Source organism: Haemaphysalis longicornis, unplaced genomic scaffold (assembly GCF_048455015.1).
Source record: "Haemaphysalis longicornis isolate Haplotype H1 unplaced genomic scaffold, Haemaphysalis longicornis Haplotype H1 scaffold_10, whole genome shotgun sequence".
NCBI classification, from domain to species: Eukaryota; Metazoa; Arthropoda; class Arachnida; order Ixodida; family Ixodidae; genus Haemaphysalis; species Haemaphysalis longicornis.
This window is the reverse complement of record NW_027526204.1, coordinates 141,162,774-141,185,514: the sequence shown is the minus strand read 5'-3', so window position 1 is coordinate 141,185,514 and position 22,741 is coordinate 141,162,774. Positions and strand designations below refer to the sequence as shown.

General features: G+C 45.0%; 2 protein-coding genes across 2 annotated transcripts in view; both read right to left on the bottom strand.

Moving 5' to 3' along the window:
- The window catches only part of LOC144159521 (ras-like GTP-binding protein Rho1), a 66,128-nt gene extending 43,562 nt beyond the window's left edge, over nucleotides 1–22,566 (bottom strand). The window contains exon 1 of the mRNA XM_077691072.1: nucleotides 22,105–22,566. The gene's annotated coding sequence lies outside the window, so the exon portion shown is untranslated. The remainder of the gene's footprint in view (nucleotides 1–22,104) is intronic.
- Nucleotides 1,948–15,854, bottom strand: LOC144159520 (ras-like GTP-binding protein Rho1). The gene is made up of 5 exons (XM_077691069.1): nucleotides 15,540–15,854; nucleotides 13,534–13,709; nucleotides 4,615–4,815; nucleotides 3,493–3,681; nucleotides 1,948–2,534 (listed from the first exon to the last, which is right to left on the bottom strand). The coding sequence occupies exons 2-5, from the start codon at nucleotides 13,696–13,698 to the stop codon at nucleotides 2,496–2,498; spliced, it is 594 nt and encodes a 197-aa protein (XP_077547195.1). The 5' UTR covers nucleotides 13,699–13,709; nucleotides 15,540–15,854; the 3' UTR covers nucleotides 1,948–2,495.
- Nucleotides 22,567–22,741: the final 175 nt, after the last annotated feature.

Below are 22,741 nucleotides of genomic sequence, written 5' to 3'. Positions count from 1 at the left end.
CCGAAGTGGGCGGAACGCGAAACAAGCGCTGTGCTGCCGACTAAATACTTTCGCAAAAACACAAAATAAATATCTGAGTAAAAAAAGTTCCACGCAGTAGCAACACTAAAAGTACCAAAAAATCCCGGGCGGGCCATCTCCACTAAAGCGAAACCCGGGAAGGGGAGAAGCATGCAGTGTATAAGCGTGTTCTTGGCGCCTTGGCGTTTTGTCCAACGGAGATGAAACCGTTGGGGGTTAGAGGTATACAGCTTTGCTCTTAAAGTCTTCTATCTTTAAGCACGAAGGGTTCTAGCGCGAGTCGTAATCCGACCACGTGCTCCCTTTTTTTTTTGCAAAATAAAGTTTACTCTCTCGCTTTCTCCCGGTGTTTTCTTTGTACACGTTACGAAGCGCTCCTGGACAGGGCGTAACGAGTGTCCCGACGTCTATTGATTGATTGATTGATTGATTGATTGATTGATTGATTGATTGATTGATTGATTGATTGATTGATTGATAGGGTTTAACACGCCGACGCAACGCAACGCAGGCGATGAGGCGCGTCGTAGTGGAGGGCTCCGGATTAATTTTGACCACCTGAGGATCTTTACGTGCGCCGAAATCTCGTACGCACGGGCGTTTTTGCTTTTCGCCTCCATCAGAAAACCGGTCGCCGCTGCCGGGAATCGAACCAGAGTCCCCGAGTCCCCAGATATGCAGACTAGTTCTAGAGGGGTGTCAATTGCTATTAGTGTTGGCTGGTATTCCTGTTTTATTACGACAGTAATGCCTCCTGCCCGAGAACCACATCTATCTTCGCGAAAGACAACAAGCGGGTGAGGAAAGGCGAATTCGCTATCTGTGATGACATTCGAAAGCCAGGTTTCTGTGCCAAGGATTATATCCGATGAGCAAGTATGCATATAGTTTTTCAAGAAATCTCATTTAACCCGCCGCGGTGGGTCATTGACTATGACATTGTGCTGCTGCTGAGCCCAAGGAATCTGGTTCCATTCCCGGCCGCGGCGGTCGCTTTTCTGATGAATGCGAAAAGCGAAAACGCCCGTGTTTTCGAGATTTTGGCGAACGTAAATATCCCCAGGGGGTCAAAATTAATCCGGAGCCCTCCACTAAGGGGCGCCTAATCACCTGTGTAGTGTCAGCGCGTCCCCCCCTCCCCCCTCACCGAAATAAATTTGTGGCGACGCCACTCCGCGGTGAGTCTGAGGCTAATAAACGAAGAGCCTTACCCTTCACCTCCTTGCAACCATCCATACTGGGACGGTGCAGAAAAATGGCACCAAATAACCACGACAAATCCCAACTGCTCGTCGCTTAGCGACGCGTGCGCAACATTTACGACTCGCCGCTGTGCGAAATACGGCATTGTGAATAAGTGGTGAAGTTTATTAAGTAATTAGTGTGCATTACGTAACGTAAAATAACCTAAAATAACCTAACGAACACGCAAAAAAATCATTTCAAACACTGGAAGACCAACCTAAGCCATGAAAATTATAATTAAACGTGTGATGTAAAGAAAATGAAGGAGGTAACAGCTGGACCCGAACCACCACCCTTTATCACAGGAAGCCAAGAGGGAACCTGTACAGCCCAACGGCATATACTCTGGCCTGTGTCAGCCCTGTCTTAGATATTCGAATGTCATCGGACGACCTTGCAGGCTGATTTGCTGCAGTGAGGTCGCATGGCACTCTAGACACTGCATCGAATCTACTTTGCTCCCTCCACTTTCATTATCGTCATCAACAGCCTATTTAGGTCAACGGCCAACTCCACGGAACAAGCTCTCGTTCCTTGACGTACTTCAAGGTGATTCCGTCACGCAGTGCTCGTTGTAGCTCGTTGTAGTCGGACGACCTTGCGTAGTGCCATAAGGAGGGGGCTTACATGATTCCACTCTTTCTCAAAAAAAAAAAAAAAACGGTGGCTCTCACCGTGCTCTTTACATATCTCACAATACTGGATACAATACAATACTCTTTACAATACTGGAAGCAAATTTTGTACGCTGCCGGGAAACATACGGCGGATCGATATCTCAGGTGACTGCGTGGGCGAAAAGTCCCGGATGACGGCGTGCACTGCCAATTACGGAAGACCGTGTGAGAAATCAAGCCGATCCCTGCGGAAGTTTTCCGGCATTCCATAAAATTTGGCCCCTGGTCGTAAAGCTCATGACGGACTGATACGAACACTGAGGCATTCAGAAGCCCCGTATAGTGGCGATTCCCGCTTTATACAAAATTTCACTGACTATACAAACACCACAGACCTGCGGGAGCCTTGAGGGGACCATTGTATGAGGTATACAGTTTGCGAGGTCTGTAGAGTGTAGAAGAGGTGGGGGCAAATATTTCATATTATTGTACACCTTATTGTTTCTTGCGCTGTCTTGCGAAAAGGTCGGAAAATGATGTGGGGTTATCACAGATGAGCATGAAAAGGTTAGTCCTTGATGTCGCCCAGTAGCAGCTTGAGCTTGGTGCCACCTACAGCAGACGGCACTGCCGTTTCGTCAGTCGGTGGGGCTGCAAAAGAAAAAAAGGAGATAAAGTGTTGAGCAGTTCTTGCTGACCTGCTGCAATATATATCTATGAAGTTATGGTGCAAGCGATGCAAACAATACTTGGGATGTACGGTCTGTTCGTGCATGTGTATCCGTGCATATGCATTAACCTAGATGTGTCTGCTCTGAAGTAGATTGGAAAATAGTTATACATAGTGGTAATTCGATATGCCAAATATTGCAAAGTGTCGCTATGATGGAATACTCTGCGCACCTTGTGATCATTTAGCTATATTTGGGCTAATTCGGAACCACAGCGTGGTGAAACGTACTGCATTAAAGCAAGTTTTATCTCAAAAGGCATCAGTAATGCGCTGTAGGCCCCCAGCGCATCGGCATTACCGGTGTATAGTTTCAACGAGATGAAAGTGGGCCGAAAGTTGATGTATGCCTGCAAATGCTGCCAGTATTTGAATCTATGTTGGCAACTTCTTCACTTTTTCAACCTATTTTTGTACACTTCAATACGAAGGCCTCTCCTAGCCTTCCACCTGCTCCTATCCTGGGCTACCGAAGTCCATTATTAGCAGCAAAAATTTATATTTTTAATTATCAGTCTGTATCCAAATCAATAATATCTGTATTCCCACGTCTTTGCGTAGCCATTCTGTTACCGCGGTGGTCCACCGGTTGCGCGTTCATCGCATTACATGCCGCATTAATCGATTAGTACATGAGGTAAATTGAATTTTATTCCACCCCCATTTTTATTTTTGCCGTTTTAAGGCTGCTTTGTGGGGCGAAACGAGGCGCCGAGAGTGCTCGCGGAGCAACTGGCAGGCCGTTCACACATGGAACTTACGCGTAGCTCACGAAAGAGCAGTTTCTGAAGTCGTCTCTGGAATACAACAAACCCACCGCTCTTCCTTCTTGCGTTTTTCTTAAATGCAAGGTTGGTGTACACTATAAAATGTCCCAACCTGCGGCTGGAGCGACGCCTTGATGGCCGCGTCGAAGACCTCCCGCACTCCGGTCATTGTGAGCGCCGAGCACTCGACGTAGGCCGCTGCGCGAATGCTGCTCGCCACGGCTTTCCCCTCGGACGTGGTCACGGGAGGCTTGTAGTTGCGCGGAAGCACCTCCGGCGGTCTGTGGTCATCGCGGATGTCCTGCAAGGAAGGTGGCCAGAGACGTGTCATCGGCCTTCCAGGTCCCTCAACCTTCTTCAGAGCAAAGAAAGCCCTATCAAACTCCCGTTCCGATAACCCTGATATACATTGCCACCACGTCTGCAATGTTGCGGGCCAAAGTACCTACTCGGCAAATGTGACTGCGTCTCGTTATGAAGCTAGTTACTAAACAGAGGAAAAAGCAGCCTCGAGTTGCGCCCATGAGCCGGGAGTAAAAGGCGAGAATGAGGAAGTCGAAACTCCCTTGTTCTAGCTGTGGGATCATAGTGATTGCGCGCACAAGTTCGTCCGTTAAATAAGCCTCCCTTACTCTTCTCACTTGCGTTCGTCGCTGAAGCTCGAGTAATAGGCTGGCCATGTTAAAGAAGAAGGTTTCGTTCACAAGGGTAGTCGGAGTGACACTGGCTACCGCCCCAAAAATTAGGATGGAGTTACACGGATGTGAACATGGATTTGAGAACAAACGTGAGACGTGGGAGGACATTGTAATGAACGTTAGCAAGACATGTGCTATGACAAAGGCCCAGGGGACTGTATCGTTTATCTTTAACAGATGAGAGTACCGTGGCGGACGCAGGGAGAGGCTTTGGCAAGGTGCAAGTGCGATAACGATAATTGATGGTACAAGGTACAAGGTACAGTGCAATGCAGAAGTGCGATGTATGATGATTTGCGAAGAATTGGGCGGGGACGATGAAGAACAAAAGGAGCTGCGGTGGTCATTGTCTTTATCGTGCATGAACAAGCAACCCATTATTATGATTACAGTTATTATGATTCTGATTAAGAAAACAGTACTTGTGCAGTTGGGGAAAAGTAATCTATGCAATGGAAGGTGCGCCTCAGAAAGACACAGATGGTCTCTTTCTCTGTAACTAATTTTGCACGTCGCTGTGCTGCACACCAACTCGCCTTCTTGTTTCCGACGAGCACGATGGGCACCCTGGGGAGGTAGTGGCGGATCTCGGGCTCCCACTTGCACTCGACGCTTCCCAGGCTGTCGCTGTCGTCCAGGGTGAAGCACAGGAGCACCACATCGGTCTGCGAGTACGACAGCGGCCGCAGCCGATCGTAGCCCTCCTGGCCGGCAGTGTCCCACAGCGACAGCTGCACCTGCAGGCGGGTGGGGCGGCCGGACCACAAGCTGTCATTCGAATTTGGAATTGTCTCGGAACTCGCAATTAAAACCTGGGTGAGGCAGTGCACTGTGTCAATGTACTTCCTGATCATGGCGGTCCAAACACATTCGCAGTTTTCATACTCTGAGTGTGAAGACTACGAATGTATTTGGAACACCATTCGATACAAAAAAGAGGACGCAAAGCTTAGAAGCTGTCAGGTGGGCATGATATCGAGAACGGAAACCGGTTAGATAAACATTATACAAGATGTAACAATACAGGCACAAATTAGGAGACTAAATCAATGTTGCTAAACATACCTACTTACGATAAAAAAATGAAGAAGAAATGAGGTATGAACATATGATAAATAAAAGGCATGTCATATTTGGAAAATCATAGTGCGATTACACGTACACTTGTATGACACAAGTGCAAGGAATCAAAGAAGGCTTTTAACAAGAGTGGCATCGTTAGCACGGAGTCCCAGTCGTAACTAAAGGAGATATGGTGAATGCAGAAAAGTTGACGGAAAGTAGCAAGGAAGAATTGGTGTGGAACTCTTAAGATATGCATATATAGTGTATTTGCACATCAAATCACACACTGAACGCTTCATTACTACAACGCTACCGGTAACAGTAATAAAGAACTAACGAAACGTTACTGCATCACATGAACGATGTGGCTACTAGAAAAACTTGAGGCTACCCTAGGAAATTCATCTGTTCTTAACTGGATCTAAAAATGATCTAACTGATCATACACGGTATGTCGAATTTAACAATGAAATTTCTGCTACCACCTATGTTACATCTGGAGTTCCGCAAGGCTGCGTGCTGGCCCCAATTTTGTTTCTTCTTTTTATTAATGATTTGCCTACAAATACTAAGGAAAAAATCAAATTATTCGCGGATGACTGCGTGCTCTATGGAGAAATCAATTCAACCGATGACCATGTAGCTTTAATTACTGCTTTACAAGATGTTTCCCGCTGGTGCCGTAAGTGACAGATGTCACTATATGCAAACAAGTGTACATTCTTGTCGGTAAGTCTAAAAAATAACTAGGTCAAATTTTCACTGCACTATTAATGACATTCCCATAACTAGAGTAAATCAGCCAAGTATCTTCGAATTATCATAACTGAAGATCTAAGATAGTACGCACACATAAGTTACGTTACTTCAGCTGCACTACGCCGTTTGTTTACACTTAGATACCGGCTCCGCAAGGTCGGGCTTCCTCTAAAGCTGCTTGCATACATTTCCCTTGTGCGATCATTACTTGAATACGGTAATATCATTTGGTCACCATTCACAAAACAGCAAATCAGGAAACTAGTAGGAATACAAAGGAAAGCTATGAGGTTAATTTTAGCCCAGCTAACATCGCCAGACTTCATTAAAGATCGCTCTCTCTCTCTCTCTCTCTCTACAACCGGTACAGACATTCAGATTCTCCGACTGAGCTAATTAAAAACGCTGGATTACTCACTTTAATGAATAGAACAAGGTTAGCACGTGCAAAATTTATGCATGAATTAATCCATGGTCATCTAAACATTGATGTATCCGCCTATCTCACGTTTGAACTAACCAGAACAACACGCCAAAATACCCAATGAGACTTAACGAAGACTCATTTAACACAAACTGCTTTAAGTACTCATTTTTTCCGTTGGCCACTAATGAATGGAATAAACTGAATCCGAATATTTCCAGCACTACTCAATTAGCAAAGTTTTTAACCCTTGTCGAAAATGAACTTTGTATTATGCGAGCGGAATCCCTTAGTTGATTCTCATTTGTGTGTTTGTGTGTATATTGTACCCAGCGAAGTATCATTTTATCATATTATTTCTACTGTGTATAGTTGTGTTAAAGATGTGGTTAAAATGTCACGAAGTCATAGATGACACAGTCGTCTTCACGGAAAAACAAGTTTATTGGAGCGAACTTGTGCTCCCCTAACAACTCAAAAAGTACACAGACGGCGAAGCAGCAGTCAACAAAGTGACGTGAGGTAGCGAGCGTCGGCGATTCGGATTGAAACCGCGGCGTCTGCTCTGCAGGCTTTTATCTTTCGGCGCGAGTGTTTCTCGAACCGCCGATTTACATCCAGAACAAAGGTTTATTCTAGGCTGTTCACGTTAGTTCGGAATGCTGTCCCTATCAGAACAGATAACACATGTGGCATAGAAAGAAAGAATGGAACACGCGCTTCCCTTGGCACGCAGATAACAGAGATAACACAGACCGGCGCAGCCGGGCGGTAAAAGCAAAACATGAATAAACAAACCCGATGCATGGTTCGCGGCATTAATGGAACACGCCCTTCTCTTTTCACGCAGATAACAGAGATAACACAGACCAGCGCAGCCGGGCTGTAAAAGCAAAACATGAATAAACAAACCCAATGCATGGTTCCCGGAACTGTTCAGTACATAATTCAGGAGAATAGAAAATAGCCTGGTGATTCTTGATCATGTTGTTTTAGTGTGTGTATAAATTTGCCCTCACTTGAATTACTTTGCGTATTGTAATTTCTTATTATTGTAGTTTCTTATTGTTGTGTTTCTTGATGCATATGCCAATGTGTCAACCATTATTCAAGTCCCTGAATTTATTTTCTTCAAACAACTTTTGTTATCACTAATGTTTTATGCTTTCCTTCATCTGAAAACTTTAAATGATCCGATTCTGTTAGTTTCATTCTGTAATTTATCGCGATGTATGTGTCTCTATTGTGTACTTATTCGAAATTTTATGTCCGCGCCCCTCCTGCTAAAATCGCTCATGGGATTGGCAGTATGTAAAAATAAATAAAATAAATAAATAAATAAAATAGTTCAATTATTACAGAATCATCGACTGCTGCTTACCACCACTTGCGTACGATGGCAAAGAAGTCGATCAACATACTCATCACCGTTCCATCAGCCTTGAAAACGACGTTTATTTTGGGAACGTTGCTCGTGATGGACGACAACCACAACATCAATTAGACAACTGAGAAATTTACGGTATACAGCACAGCTCTTGGAGCACAACAAATTTTGCCGCAGCAGTACGCTCTATAGGAAACTTCACATCATAATGTGGCGTTGTCACTAAAAGTACTTACTAGCTACGTTTGTAAACGACATACTTCCAACCACCACGGAAATAATTAGAACGTCACACAACTTGTTCTCCATTTTCAGTTTGTGTATTTAACGATTCTTTTCGTGTTTAACGTGTATGTGTCACTATTTGATTGATATTCTAACCAGTAGAACACCTAGTTTATCCATATTCGACTCAGGTAAAAAAACGCCATTCTCCAACCCCTACTCGCATTCATTCGCCACCTAGAAAAAATGTCGTTTTGCGTCCCTTGGTAACGCAAGAGCCAATGAGAAATAATCTTCTATGGCCTTTTTTTCCACGATTGTGAATTCCGGAACTTCTTGCGATGCCGAAAATAACCGCCTTCAGTGCGTAGGCCGTTTTTGACTTAGGGAACACTCTGGAAAATGGTAAGAAGTTCGTCGGCATTGTTCATTTACGTAACAAAGCACCATATAGAGCATATAGGCCATGTTAGGCGTGTTTCCAGCCCATTCACACCATTTTTCAACTATAGAGATGCGCCGAGAAAGGGACGTTTCTGTGACATCATTCTCTCCGCCCATTGGCCGTCGTCGGCCATGACGGCTCAATCGCGAGTCTTCACAGCTAAATTTAGCGGATTTCTAGCCTGTTCAACCGGTAGAACCTGCACATGAACCAGCAAAAAAGTTCATGTCAACAATGAAAATGACTGAAAAGTGAAATTTCGAAGGCTTGGGTAGCATGCAACCGCACTGGAAACAACAATGGCGACATTTGGTAGTCTGCGCGGAGGCCGTGAACGGTGCTTGGTCAGATAATAAAATGCATTGGTTAAACTGGCTAGACAATGAAGCCGGAATACAACTTCGAATAATTTGTTTCACCGTCGGTTTTAAATGTCTTGCGCGATTAAATGTGGCTTACACGTGAAAAGGGCAGCTTTTTGTCAAAAAAAAAACAAAAAAAAACATGACATCTGGTAAGTTTCTCCTGTGTTTGTTTTGTACACAGCAATTCCTTCCAGGATGAGGATTATTGCGGGATTTAGTTAAATTTTATACGTACAGACGATCATCATTATTATCCTCAACAACAGCCTATGAGGTCCACTGCAGGACGAAAGCCTCTCCCATTGGGCTCCAACCGCTCCTGTCCTGCGCTGAACCTTTCGAAGCAAATACACATACAGCGAAACAAATGTAAACCCAGTTCCACCCAGTGTAACATAAAAAATCGGCCGCGCAAGAAAAAAAATGGCACGTTCGAAAGGACGCATAAAGGCTCCACGCGCAAGAAAAAAATGGCGCGTTCGAAATGCCGCAGAAAGGCTCCAGCCGCGCAAGAAAGAAATTTGAAAGTGAACATTTCGACAGACTTCTGTCTGGTTGGGAAGTTACTGAACTGAGATTTAATTAGGCTCCAACCAATACAATGCAAAAAGGCAAAAAACCCGACGAAGAAAGAAATTACGCGTCCGAAGTGGTGAAAACAGCTCCAGCATACGAAATTGAAGCAAGCACAAAAAAACAAAACAAAAAGAAAACATAATTCCCGCTGGCGCAGTTTCAGGCAGGGGGTGCGCGAGCACTACGAACGCGGGAAATTTGAAGTGCATGGGGTGGTAGCAGTGAGCTGATAACGGCGCTGCAGCCCATAATGGCGAATCACTGCTCAGCACTTCCGACAGCTTTCGCATTGAGTGGAACGGCTTTAGTTGTTTTCTTGTGCGCAATGTTAGAGTCACCTTATGGGCTAACTTTTTATTCCGGATATTTTCTGTAAAACAACAGTTTCTGTAACCATACTCCCTTGGTCTTTTCGCTTTTCATCTGCAGTGAATGATCTCATGACGTCATGTCACAAGTACGGACGCGGACGCGCAGAATAGTAGAAGTGAAAAAAGAACAAAACAAGATACGTTAAGAAAGAATCGTGAGACTTATTTCAAGATCTCTGGGGAACCTGGCACAGCAGACGACTTTCGATCTGAAACAAGATGACTGGTATTTTTAACTATGAACCGTGGGAATAGTTTATTATGATTCGTATACTCTGATATAACTTCTTGTGGCCATCATAAACTAACGACGAAAGAGATTTTCTGATCGTCTGCATTTGGCTCCATCCTATCACCATCGTGCGTTTCGTTTTGCATTGGTTTCGCATATCTCGGGTGTTGCGTCGTTTGCAAGATCAGCTTGCACGTTCAGATTGACCGCCATTTTCCCATACCTGAAAATTGTTTTTATTTTTTTTAATAAACAGGTAAGTTCCATCGTTAGTTCCTGTGTTAAACAACATAGACCACAAAACACGACCTTCGTGGGAAGTTTGAGCTTGAGTGAAGGAGCAGTTCGCTGAGGAAAAAAAGCTGCAGAAATTCAGAGAATTGTCTACTAATGTGTAACATTCTTATGGGGCTTGTGTAGAGTGCGAGTTCTTTGCAGCCAAATATGGACATGAGTACCAGAAGACGTTGGAATATTTTATTCTTTTTAATTCTCTTTTACTTTTTTCTCCACTGATGTAAATTTGTTCAACGCAGTGCCTTTACTTCGCTAATTATGTATTTTTTGCGAAGAAGCAATGGTACTGCAGAGTGGGCCCATTTACGCTATTTTTATACCTATTTCCGACGTTCTTTCGCGGTCTTCTTTTGCGTTTTTTCTTCGATTTTGCGGGAGATGTGTAAATGCATATTTTTTTACTTTGCCAGATCACTTTTGTGAAAATTTTCTTTTTTTATTTCCTATTTCTGGGTTTTTCAAATGCTGTTCCACAAATTATCGTCCTTGACGTATTATAACGGTGACAGTTGTGTTTTGTTTGCCAAATCTGCATTTTCGCGGAAATGCAGGGCGTTACACGTGTTTTTTTTTTTCGTATTCGAAATGTTCTTTAACACCTGGGCTGTTGTTACTGGCCGCAAAATCACCGTTACAGAAAAAAATACCCAAAAAATTCCGACCGCTGGCTAGGGCTTGCCTCACCGAGACCGCCGGGCGTCCTCGGCTCGCGTAGATGCTTTAGTAAAAAAATACTGGCAAAACCTCTGAAGAGTGAGAAAATGGCGAGCGCTCGTAAGCGTGTGCCTCGCGGCGACCGCCGAGTCCCTGGCTCGCGAAGTGGCTTAAAAAAGAAAAACTCCAGTGCTCCAGAAAAAAAAATCTAGCAAAAAAAAAAAAAGAAAAAGCTCCAGCGCTAATTCTAAAAAGACACCCTGCTTGGGAGAAATCACCGTGGCCGCCGTATTCTCTAGAAGCCATAATGGATAATTGTAGACATGGCTACTAGTGTACCGATCCTTCCCGAAACGAATTGCAGATCCCATCTGGTGGAAGTCTACAATGGTGACGATGATTTTAAATCCACCACTCGCGGCGAATAAGACGGAAACCTGTTCGATGTATATGATGACGATTACTAGCACCGAAACTATGCAAATAATGATATTGAAACATAACTATGTGTCCGGCAATGCTCACCTACAACAGCTCCGCAATTCGAGTTTTGTGCGTGAGTGTAAACTTCCCTGAATTTCTTTCCGGACCTTTTTTTTTATTTACTCTTGGGTTTTGGGGCGAGATGCTGAAGATGCCTATTTTCGATATTGCCAGATAACCTCGTGAATTTTTTTTTTTATTTTTATTTTTCCCATTCTACCGCTGAAGCCCGCATTTGGCGCCGACTTCAAACCAACACTTATTACAAACACCTCCATCTCCACCACATATCCCCTACTAACTACCCACTTAACTGCCCCCAATGCGACGAGCCCAACACCACAGCTCACCTCGTCTGGACGTGCCCCACCAACCCTCCACCAGCCAGATCCCCTACCCTTGAGCAGTGGGAGTGCGCGTTGCAGAGCTGCCAGCTCGAAGACCAGGAGCCCCTGATCTCTCGGGCGAGGATGGCAGCCGCGGCACGCGGCCTACCGGAATAGGATGGCCGCCCACAGCTCCTAACTCTTTTTCTCCCCTACTCCGTCCCTGTTGTTTCAATAAGCGTTATCTCTCTCTCTCTCTCTCTCTCTCTCTCTCTCTCTCTCTCTCTCTCTCTCTCTCTCTCTCTCTCTCTCTCTCTCTCTCTCATTCTTTGTTTTTTTTAATTTTATTGAGCCCATTATGTCTATTTACGCTATTCTAGCGATTACAGGTGTATTTGTTTCGCGAAATCAGACTTTTTGTGCATATGCAGGGTATTACATGGTCCTGGCTGAGGGGATTCTCGGCAAAGAATGCTACGCATTAATTTTTTTGAAAGACCTCTATTTATCGATGCAATGCCCTGTATATACAGCACACAGTAATTCTTAACGTTTACAACTTCACTGTGAAATAAGTAATCATGACAAGTAAAGGAAACTCATTGTAGGTCTAGAGTCGTCTTAGGGACTTATGGTCATATAATTTGTTTTGGGATACTTTTGACAACACAAGAGTTACAGCCGTTTTCTCTAATCATGATCCCTCCGTAAATGGCTGTGCTTCACTGCTCTTTATGAAATATGGGAAAACCAGCTTACAAAAACCAAGCTTACACCGACTTTATTGATTTCGGCTTCAGCTGTACACACCGATGCATTGCTGAGAAAACATTTTTTACCGTGATACTTATATTACGGTATAATACAGCTTATTGCATTATATCAAAGTATTTCGGCCTTAGGACCTTTAAATATTTTTGGGGCGGAGCACCTCAGGGGCTCGGACTGTCGGCGTCTCTTGTCGTAGCATGTTGTCACGGTACTAAAGCACCGGGACAGTCGTTTTCGAGCGCCTCGCTCTAGAACGTCGCATCTCCAATGCGTACTTAAAAAACACACCCATACATTCGTTTTCCAACGCCTCGCGCTAGAACGCATTCTCCAGCGTGTGACACGAAGGCAACTTGCGGCCAGTCTGTCTCTCATTTAATAACTTACATCCGGTTCAACGCAAGAGAGGGCGCCCCCGCCTCAGCAAGCGCAGGATTGCACCTCCCACCGGCGCTTCTTCAGCGCCCAATCAGCGCATGTTCTTTAAAAAGAATTTTCCTTAAAAAGGTTGGCAAACGTACTACCACTTCTCATCCGTAATGTCCTTCCCATTTGGAGGTAAAATGAATAAATAAAGAGCGCTCAGTATAACGCTTGTACAGCCGGTAAAACGCTTGTCTATAACAGTGATTTCAACTTCAACCAGCTACATCCGAAAACTGCCGAAACATACTCGTTCCAAACATGTCGGATGCAAAAGCGAAGGGCTAAGACTTCATTATTCCTCAGTAGTTTTATTCAAATCCCGCTCCGGCGGGGCAGGATAGGGCTGAGAGTACGAACGCTGTGTTATAGACAAGCCTTTTACCGGCTGTACAGTGTTTACATATGCAACATACAGTAACTCCCAAGCAATCAACTTGATCTAGCTCCAAACCTTTTATGTTCGCGGTTAAAAGTTGTCATACCTTGGGTACACGACCTTTCAGAAAGCTATCAGTAATGTTTGCAGGCAGTGTAAACCAGGAATGAGCTAGAACCATCTTAATCACTGATTAGCCATGCTACTGTCCTTGTGCGTATATATTTCTCTTCCACATTCAAATAGAATACGCTTCATAGCGCATGCTCTTACCCTGTATTCACTGGACTCGACGAATTTGCTGTACGTCTCGAAGACGGTCGGCACGTAGTCGCACGGGAAACAATCGCAGCAATAAGTCACGAGGAGGCAGGTCTTGCCGCAGTTGCCGTCTCCGACCACGACCAACTTGCGTGCTACGGTCTTCTTCCCGGCCATAGTTTGCTCCCCTGGTGCAGGCGGTAACATTTGGTTTCTTAGGCCTATTAGTTCTCAGAGGATTAATTTTTCTGAGCTACATTTTGCTGAATATCCCTGGCAATACTGACATTAATTATTGTTTAATATGCGAAATTGCTCTGGTTCCCCAAGACATTAACTCATGAAACGCTTTTTTGTTGTATCAAGACGCTCATGTTCTGCTAGCCAGGTTCTGTATGTTCCACTCCCCGCCTTAAGTAGCGGTCATCAGTAGGCTACAAGGGTATTTGATAAATAAATAAATAAATAAATAAATAAATAAATAAATAAATAAATAAATAAATAAATAAATAAATAAATAAATAAATAAATAAATATATTTTATTCAAATTGCAGAATAATAACAGTCTTCCTTAGAAAATTAGAGCCCGAAGAACCCAACAAAAAAGAAGCAGGACGGCAGGATGAGCTCCAGTCCTGGCCTCTTCACCGATTCAGCATTTGTCCTGTCCTACTGACTCTTTGTCCTTCTGTTTTTCTGCCTAAAATTTTGCAAGCCATGTGCACCAACTTGTCCAATAATACGCTTTACGAGGAAACAGCAACAAACAGTCGACATTCTGTTACACTACTGGTAGAGCACGAATCACAACACGCGACTGTACGGTACCCAGCTGCTGTCAGATGGACCATCCGCAATGATTAGCAGGGTTAAATAGGGTTGCATTTTACTACCGGTCGATCGCTTAATGCGTCAAGAATTGCAGAGGAGAACCGACGCAGTACTTGCGGCTATTTTGCTTCTCGCATTGGGTTGCAAGAGACCTTGCAATGCCATGCACGGAGATGGTTGGCAGGTTGAAAACTGGCCGCATGATAACATATGGATAAATTATCGGCATTTTATTGAGTTCACAGCGTGGTACTGCAGACGGCTATAACGTGGAATGTGCTGTGCTCACAGCAGAGCACTTTGCACGCTCATTGTTTTGCGTAAACTTGCTTTCTTAGTGCGCTATAAACATTTTCGCATTTTTCACCGTTTATGTTGCTAGCTTTCAAATCAGCTTTAAACTGTACGGTTCTTTTCTCGTGAATGTAAGCAGTGGTGCCTATGGACTGCAATTTATTTATCCGCCCTAAATTCTCTTTTTTCTAGAAGTACATTTGTAGTAGCGCCAATTTTACCTTTTTCGAATTCGTTTTAACCAGCCATGGCGTCGGAGGATTTTGTCCTGAACACTAATTTATTTAACTATTTGTTTTTATGTTAGGCTTAGAGGACGTCAGTTAAACGGCAATAAATGGGCTTACAGCCGCCTCAGTCCAATGTATGGTGCCCATGATGCTACAGCGCTGTCATAGCTAAAGCGCTATGATGCTATAACGCTTTTTCGGCGAAGCTGTTGGCCTCTGATTGCTCGGGGTTTTTCGCGAATCTCCTTGAGCATGAAGTAAATTGGAAGGAGATAGGAGGGGGAAGCAAAGAGGATGATTCCGCAAACGTGGCTCCAGAACGTGGCCCCAAAACGTGGCCCCAGAAAATGCAAACAAGAACGTTGAAAATGAGATACTACAAGGAAATCTGCACAAATTTAGGGCATCAAGAAAAATTTGAAAAGGAAATCGTAAAGGTAAACGCTGAATCAAAAAGAAACGGCACAGGGAAAGTGAAGAATACCAAGCAAAGAAAAACATGAACATCACAGCACGAACGAGTACTATCTTGAAGCAGTTGACCTGTTTACGAGCTAAAAAAAATTTTTACAGTTCAGAGTCCCGTAGGAAGCGGAGAAAAGGCTGAAACTTAGCGCTAAAATGTTTTTAACTTAAAGTTCCGCACAGTTCCCCCAACTCACCGACTTGACCTTCGTGTTGAAGGCGTTGCCACGGTATCCGGTGTTCTTCCGTTCTACAACCTATCGGACGCCGATTAAAAGAAAGCCGTCACGCAGATCAAAAACTCCATTTCGACACGCGAGACGCCCCCAAGCCAAACGTGCGGCCAGTTGTATGTCCCACACTTCACGGTCGTACAGGCGTATTTACACGCTATCGCCTAAGCCACTCGATAGGACGGATCAAGGTGAATGCCCGATTCTCTATCGCGCTGCGCGCGACTTGGGATGGTTCCCCGTTGTGCTCGACTCACGCCTTGCGCGAGGCTACAAATCCCTGGCTGTGTATCTGCTCTCGATTCTTTGAAGCGCGAAAGACTGCAGCTAGGCTTCTGTCTCATGTACGACGTTGCGGCAGGATAGAACTGTGTCTTTTAGGGGCGACGGACCTTAAGGCCGAGGCTTGTCCGTCCGGCGTCCGGCGTCCGTGCTCACAGCACAGCACCGTGTAAATCGAAACGTCTGTGAACAAGAGGTTCACAAAATGTGAACAAGAACAAAATAAAAGGTTCACAAAAGGTTAGAGAGAGAGATAGATAGAGAGAGAGAGAGAGAGATAGTGCTCCTGGGGAGCCGTGGATTGGATTGGATTGGATGGAATTGCATTTGGATTGGATTGGATTGGATCAGATTGAATTGTATTGCATTGGATTGAATTGGAAATAGATTTAGCAGCAGTAAGCACTCTCACGGGTGATTTACGGCAAGAACGATCCCCAGTGCTTCGCTCACTCGTCATGATTCACTTTGTGGAGATGCGCGAATTTTTTTGTCGGCCGTGGGCCAATAGTGGTTATAGACCATTGGGAAATGAAACTTTTCCCCGCTCCCTACGGGACTCTGAACTGGAAAAATCTCTTCGGCTCGTAAATAGGGCAACTGCTTCAAGATAGTGCTCATTCGCGCTGTGATGTTCACATTTTTCTTGGTTTGGTAGTCTTCCCTTTCCTTGTGCCGTTTCTTTTTGATTCAGCGTTTACCTTTGCGATATCTTTCTAATTTTTCTTGCTGCCCTAACTTTCCTAGTATCTCATTTTCAACGTTCTTGTTAGCATTTTCTGGGGTGTATAAGCCACGTTTGTGGACTGATCCTCTTTTTCTCCCCCTCCTCTCCCCCTCCTCTCTCCTTCCACTTTCTTTCTGCGCAAGGAGACTCGCGGAAAACCCCGAGCAATCAGAGGCCAACAGCTTCGCCGAAAAATCTCTACAGCATCATAGCGCTATAGCTATGATAGTTCTATAGCATCATGGGCACCATACATTGGACTGAGGCCGCTGTAAGCCCATCTAATACCGTTTAATTCATGTCCTCGAAGCCGAACATAAAAACAAATATTTAAATAAACCAGGGGTTCAGGACAAAACCCGCACTAGCGAAGCCATGACAGGTTAAAACGAATCCTGGAAAAGTAAAATGGGCGCTACTCAGAATGCAGTTCTAGAAAAAATTCAATTTGGGAGGGATAAAAAAATTGCAGACCATTGGCACATCGGTCTAAATCACGCGGAAGGGGCCGTACAGTTTAAAACTCATTGGAAAGATAGCAACATAAAAATGAAAAATACGAAAATGTTTATAACACACTAGCAAGGCAAGTTTACGCAAAACAGTGTGCGTGGAAAGTTCTCTGTTGTGAGCACAGCACTTTCCACGTTAGAGCCGTCTGGAGCGCCCCTCTGTGAACTCAATAAAAGACTTATAATTTATTCATTAGTTATCATCCGGCCAGTTTTCAACCGGCCAATAATCTCCGTGCATGAAATTGCAGTGTCTCTTGCAACCCAATGCGAGAAGAAAAATGGCCGCAAGGACTGCGTGGGTTTCTCTCTACATTTCTTTACGCATTAAGTGATGGAACGGTAGTAAAATGCATCCCTATTTAACCGCGCTAATCATTGTGGATGGTCCATCTGACAGCCGCGTGATACCGTACATTCAGCGCGTTCTTATTTCTGCTCTTCCAGTAGTGTAACAAAGTGTCGACTGTTTGTTGCTGCTTCCTCGTAAAGCATATTATTGGACAAGTTGGTGCGTATGGCTTTCAGTATTTGAGGCCGAAAAACACAAGGACAAAGAGTCAGAAGGACAGGACAAACGCTGAAGCAATGAAGAGGCCAGGACTGAAGCTTATTCTGCCATCCTGCTTCGTTGTCGTTGTGTTCTTCGCGTTATGATTTCCTATTGAAGACTGTTATTCTTGTCCAACGTCAATAAAATATTTATTTATTTATTTCTCAAATAACCTTATAGCCTACTGACCGCTAGAGATGCACAGGAGGGGCACATGCAGAATCGGCTGCCGACGAATACGCCCAACAAACGGGTTCACCAAGACAAGAAAACAAGATGTCTCCGGTTTAGCTCACCTAACCCCGTATATGCAAAGCGAACGCTTGGTGTAGCCTGATAAAGTCTTGGTTTCCCTTGGTTACTTATTCATTCATTTGTAATTTTTTAGATGTACAACGCTTTAGGGGCTCACCTTGTCGGCGTAGCTCGCTCGCTGGACCAAAATGGAGCTCCACGGCGTTCCCTAGTAGGGGATGTCGTCGCAACGTATTCCACAGGCGCCGTAAGCCTAGCGGTTTATATAGTCATAAGCGTTCGAAACTTGTGCACCGCTGGCGCTTTTCATACATCTTCCCGTTGAAAACTGTAGGTGCATTTGACGCAAAATATACGTAATTACCAAGCAGCTCCCGCGTTATTTAGTTAGGAACGCTCGTTGGGTTGGTTTTGACAAAAATGTACCTTACCCCATGGTTTTTACGATGGTAAGCAAAAAAAAAAAAAAACAGTTGCAGTGCAACGCAGGCATGTACGGGAAGAAAAGCAAGCAAATAAACAACCCACGTACATAATTTTACAGTGACGCTTCTAAAACCTCCACTATGGTCTCCTGCGCTGCTCATGGTGCCAATTTCAATGCAGCCAGAACCATGAGCGTGCACACCACAATTTTTTCAGCAGAAGCGTATGGAATTTTACTGATTGTACGACACATTCTTGAAAATCAAATTCCCAATTCCATCATCTATACAGATTCCTTGAGTGTTGTTCGCGCGCTATCATCGCACAAATTCCCCCAAAACCACATAGTTAATCTTGTATTCAACCCTAACAGGTCTGTGTATGCGCAAAAGCATGAGCTACTCCTCTGCTGGGTCCCAGAACACTCTGGGATCTCTGAGAAGGAGTTGGCAGACGAGAGGGCCGCTGCTGCTGCACTCGGAAACTCTGTAGACATTACAACGGTACCCTATACAGACCTCAAGCCATACCTAAGACAACACTTGCGCAGAACATGGCAAACACACTGGAATGAACAGACAGACAACGAACTACATGTAATAAAGCCACACTTGGGACGGTACACAGCTGACTCAGACAACAGATACACGGAGGTCGCTTTGGCTAGGCTACGGATAGGGCACACCCAGGCAACGCACTCGTATCTGCTCACGGGATCTTCAAGACCCCAGTGCAGCAGGGGCGGAGAGGCCCTATACGTAGTTCACGTACTCATTCAGTGCAAGGCGCTCGACACCACACGACGCAAACATTTTCTTGAACTGTACAGACAACACATCCCGCTACACCCATCGCACTTCTTCGCCGACAACCCAATGTTTTCTAACAAACGTGTTTTTCAGTTTTTATCAGACGTCAAGTTTTTGCAGCTTCTTTCATATCATGCATAATTACACTAACCCTATACACCAACCATCTTCCTTCATTCGCTTCACTTTTATTTTAAATGCAGAGCATTTTTATAACTCACGATGTCACCCTGTGCGTCGGCGTCCGCAGCAGCCAGCCTCCCCCTACACTATAAAAAAAGAAATAACAGTTACCGGCGCCTGGTTTCGATCCCACGACCCTGCGGGCGGAACGCAAGGTACATGATGCTCTACCCACTGCTCCACAAAGCCGACACAGAATGAAAGGCTACGAACGCGCCTTATATCCTTGACTCATTCAAACTTCGTCAAGAAGCTGCTGATACAACGCATTCACTACCTGTGGGCGGAACGCGAGGTACATGGTGCTCTTCCCACTGCTCCACAAAACCAACACAGAATCAAAGGCTACGAACGCGCCTTATATCCTTGACTCATTCAAACTACGTCGTCAGCGGCGTGCGTTGGCGACTCAGCGGCGTGCTAGCGGCGTGATAGCTGCGTGGTGTACACGTGATAGCACCAACCCCCCAAACACTAAACGTTAACGCAATATACCCACCCCCTATGCGACGCATTTGCTCGAGTCCCCCTCGCGGGGAGATGGGCCCATGTTTTATTCGCCAATTTAGTATTTAATTGCCCATCCGTCCTCATCAAATACTTTTCTCTCTGGGGCTCTTTTCCCTTGTCGGCCTTGCGCCATTAAACTGAAACCATCATCATCATCGCATATAAAGAACAGAAATCCCGATGGCGCAGTTTAAGGCAGGGGGCACGCTAGCACTGCGAAGGCGGGAAATTTGAATTGCATTGGGTTGTAGCAGTGAGCGGAAAACGGCGCTACAGCCCATTATGGCGAATCACTGCTCTGCACTTCCGACAGCTTTCACATTGAGTGGAACGGCTTTAATTTTTACTTAGGTATACACTCATCGTTAAGACAGGTATTAGGGCTGTGTGTTGTGGTCGCGCTTCCGCCGCTTTGCGAGCCGAAGGGCTCGCTCTTCCTCAGTCTCTGACGCTAACTTCACGCGCTTGGCATTCCGGGCCCTCTCCAACGAAGCAGCTCGCCTGGCGATATCCGCGGCTTCGTCAGACGGCGCTCGCCCATGACGGCTCAAAGCCTCCAGCTCCCCCGCAACGCTCAGAGAAGATGGCTTGGCCCCGCATTCGTCTATGGCCAAGCTCGCAATGACTAGCGAGCGCGGCGCTCCTCTTAGCCAGGCGCGCGGTCAGTCACGTGGTCAGGCGGTGACCGAGCTGCTGAGAGCGCATGCGCCAAGACAGAGGCGGCGCAGATTGGCTCGCCTAGTCACATGAATCGTTGCCCAGGCTACGGTGCAGTTGCGGTCAAATGAAGGTCAAATTGCTGATTACGGTGAAACTCGGTTCGACTAGGTTAGTGAAGCTTTGCTTTAAAAACGTGGAGAAAGTCTGAAAATTATCTAGTAGTGCATAGCACCCTTAAGTAGCTTCTCGCTGCCAACTATGAGTTTTTGTACAAATGCAGGGCGGTACGTGGTTGGCACGTTCTCTCGCGACATTTTTATTTGTGTTTCAGTCCTTTCCTTCCCAGCTTTTTTTATTTTTATATTGCTCCTTGAGGCAAAAGTATAAGATGCATGTTTCCAATTGTGTCATTGCCTTTTATTGCTTTTTCTACTATTGTTTTATTGATATTTTTATCCGTTCGGCACATTATCTTTATTTATGCTAATACAACGAATAATTGTGCCAACTCTACCAATTATACATTTTTTGTGAAAATGGACGGCGTACACGCTTGGGGCTGCGGAAGTATTCGGAAAAGAATGCTACGGATTGAAAAGTGGCTCAGCTCAGCTTTTACGCTGTGAATGGCGCCCCACAACAGTGCAAAACTCGAGAAACAACACTGTACGAACTTAAAAACAATTTGAAGAATTATGTAATACAGAACAGTGGAAGACCAAGCAAAGCAGAAAACACAACCTCAGCATTCACCCAGTAAGGGCACTTTTAAACAACAATATAAAACATACCCAAAGAATGAGACCTCGAAAACGCAACAAACACCCCACACCAATACGATCGCACAGAACTGCGCGCAAAGAAAGAAAAAAAGAACACAACCCCAGCATTCACGCAGCCAGGGGCCCCTTACAACAGTAATGAAAATGTAAACATTTAAACATCAGCTTTTGTGCTGCTGAGCATGAGGACGGAGGTTCGATTCCCGGCTGCAGTGGGCGCTTTTCTGGTGGCGGTAAAAACGAAAAAAAAAACGTCCGTGTGTTTGAGATTTCGGTGCGCGTTAAAGATCCCCAGGTGGTCAAAATTAATCCGGAGCCCTCCCCCACCGCGCGCCTCATCGCCTGCGTTGCGTCGGTGCGTTAAACCCCACAATCGATCAATCAAACATCAATTTCATGCGCCGCATCTGGCTGCGTACCGTCTCCCGGTTAGTGATGAAATACAAGAAGACCAAATTCAGTTCCGGATTCCTTTCAGCCATCTTATCTTTTACCCACTTCGACGCCCTTCGCTTTTCCTTTTCAATATCAGTCGTGGCGTCAGTTAGCCGCCCCTTTTCAGGAGCGGTATTCCTAGAATGCTTGCCTTTTCTGGGCAAGTATTTCTTCGTTGTTGCACATTTTACGGACGACATCCCTACTGGTAAATTTTCTGTAATCTCTGTGTTTACTGATTATCTGACGAACAAAGATGAAAATCTGTGCTCCATCACGGACAGAGCTACTCAAAACCGATCCCAAGGCAGACGTAAAAGCAGATTAGAGATGTTTCTGCGTCTTTGTACATCACATACACGAGTTTTTTTTTTCAAAACAAAACATTGTCTTACCTGCTCAGTTGAAGAAAAACGATATCTTGCCCGCGTCAATTCGGGTGATGAGCACAAACTTTCTTACAGCGAAGTTGTCTATGGCTACGATGGAGGATTTTATGGCGGCCGCGTGGCAAAACTAACTGTAGGAAAGCCCCCTTACAAAGACCAAACTTACACCGGTTAGGTCCTATGGCCTACATATTTTGATATAATATGGCCTTTAATGCCTTGAAAATGTATTTCCAGCAGTGCATCTGTGTTTAAAAATGAAAGTTCGTGAAAGACATCGGTGTAAGCTTGGTCTTCGTAAATTAGCTTTCTCACTGTGGGTTGCACGGTGAAGCCTACTCGTAAAGAAAAATGCGATCCGAACGAGGTTTAATAACAGCGACTCGAGTGCAATGGTCGACGATGTGCCTATACTAATGCGGCGTCAGACGAGCGTCTCCGCGAGACGGCACGCAAGCGACCAGTGGGGACCAGCTACGCAGAAATACTAGTGAGTCAGAGTATGCCTGAAAGTGCCTTTGGCGCCAAGGTGCGAACTTGGTAGAGTTCCAAGTGTGCGTACGTGAGCTTCCGACGGCACGTTCTCGGTCGTTATTTCGTCTCGATCTGCAAAGTGTGCGACACACCGTGGTCCGATAACGAC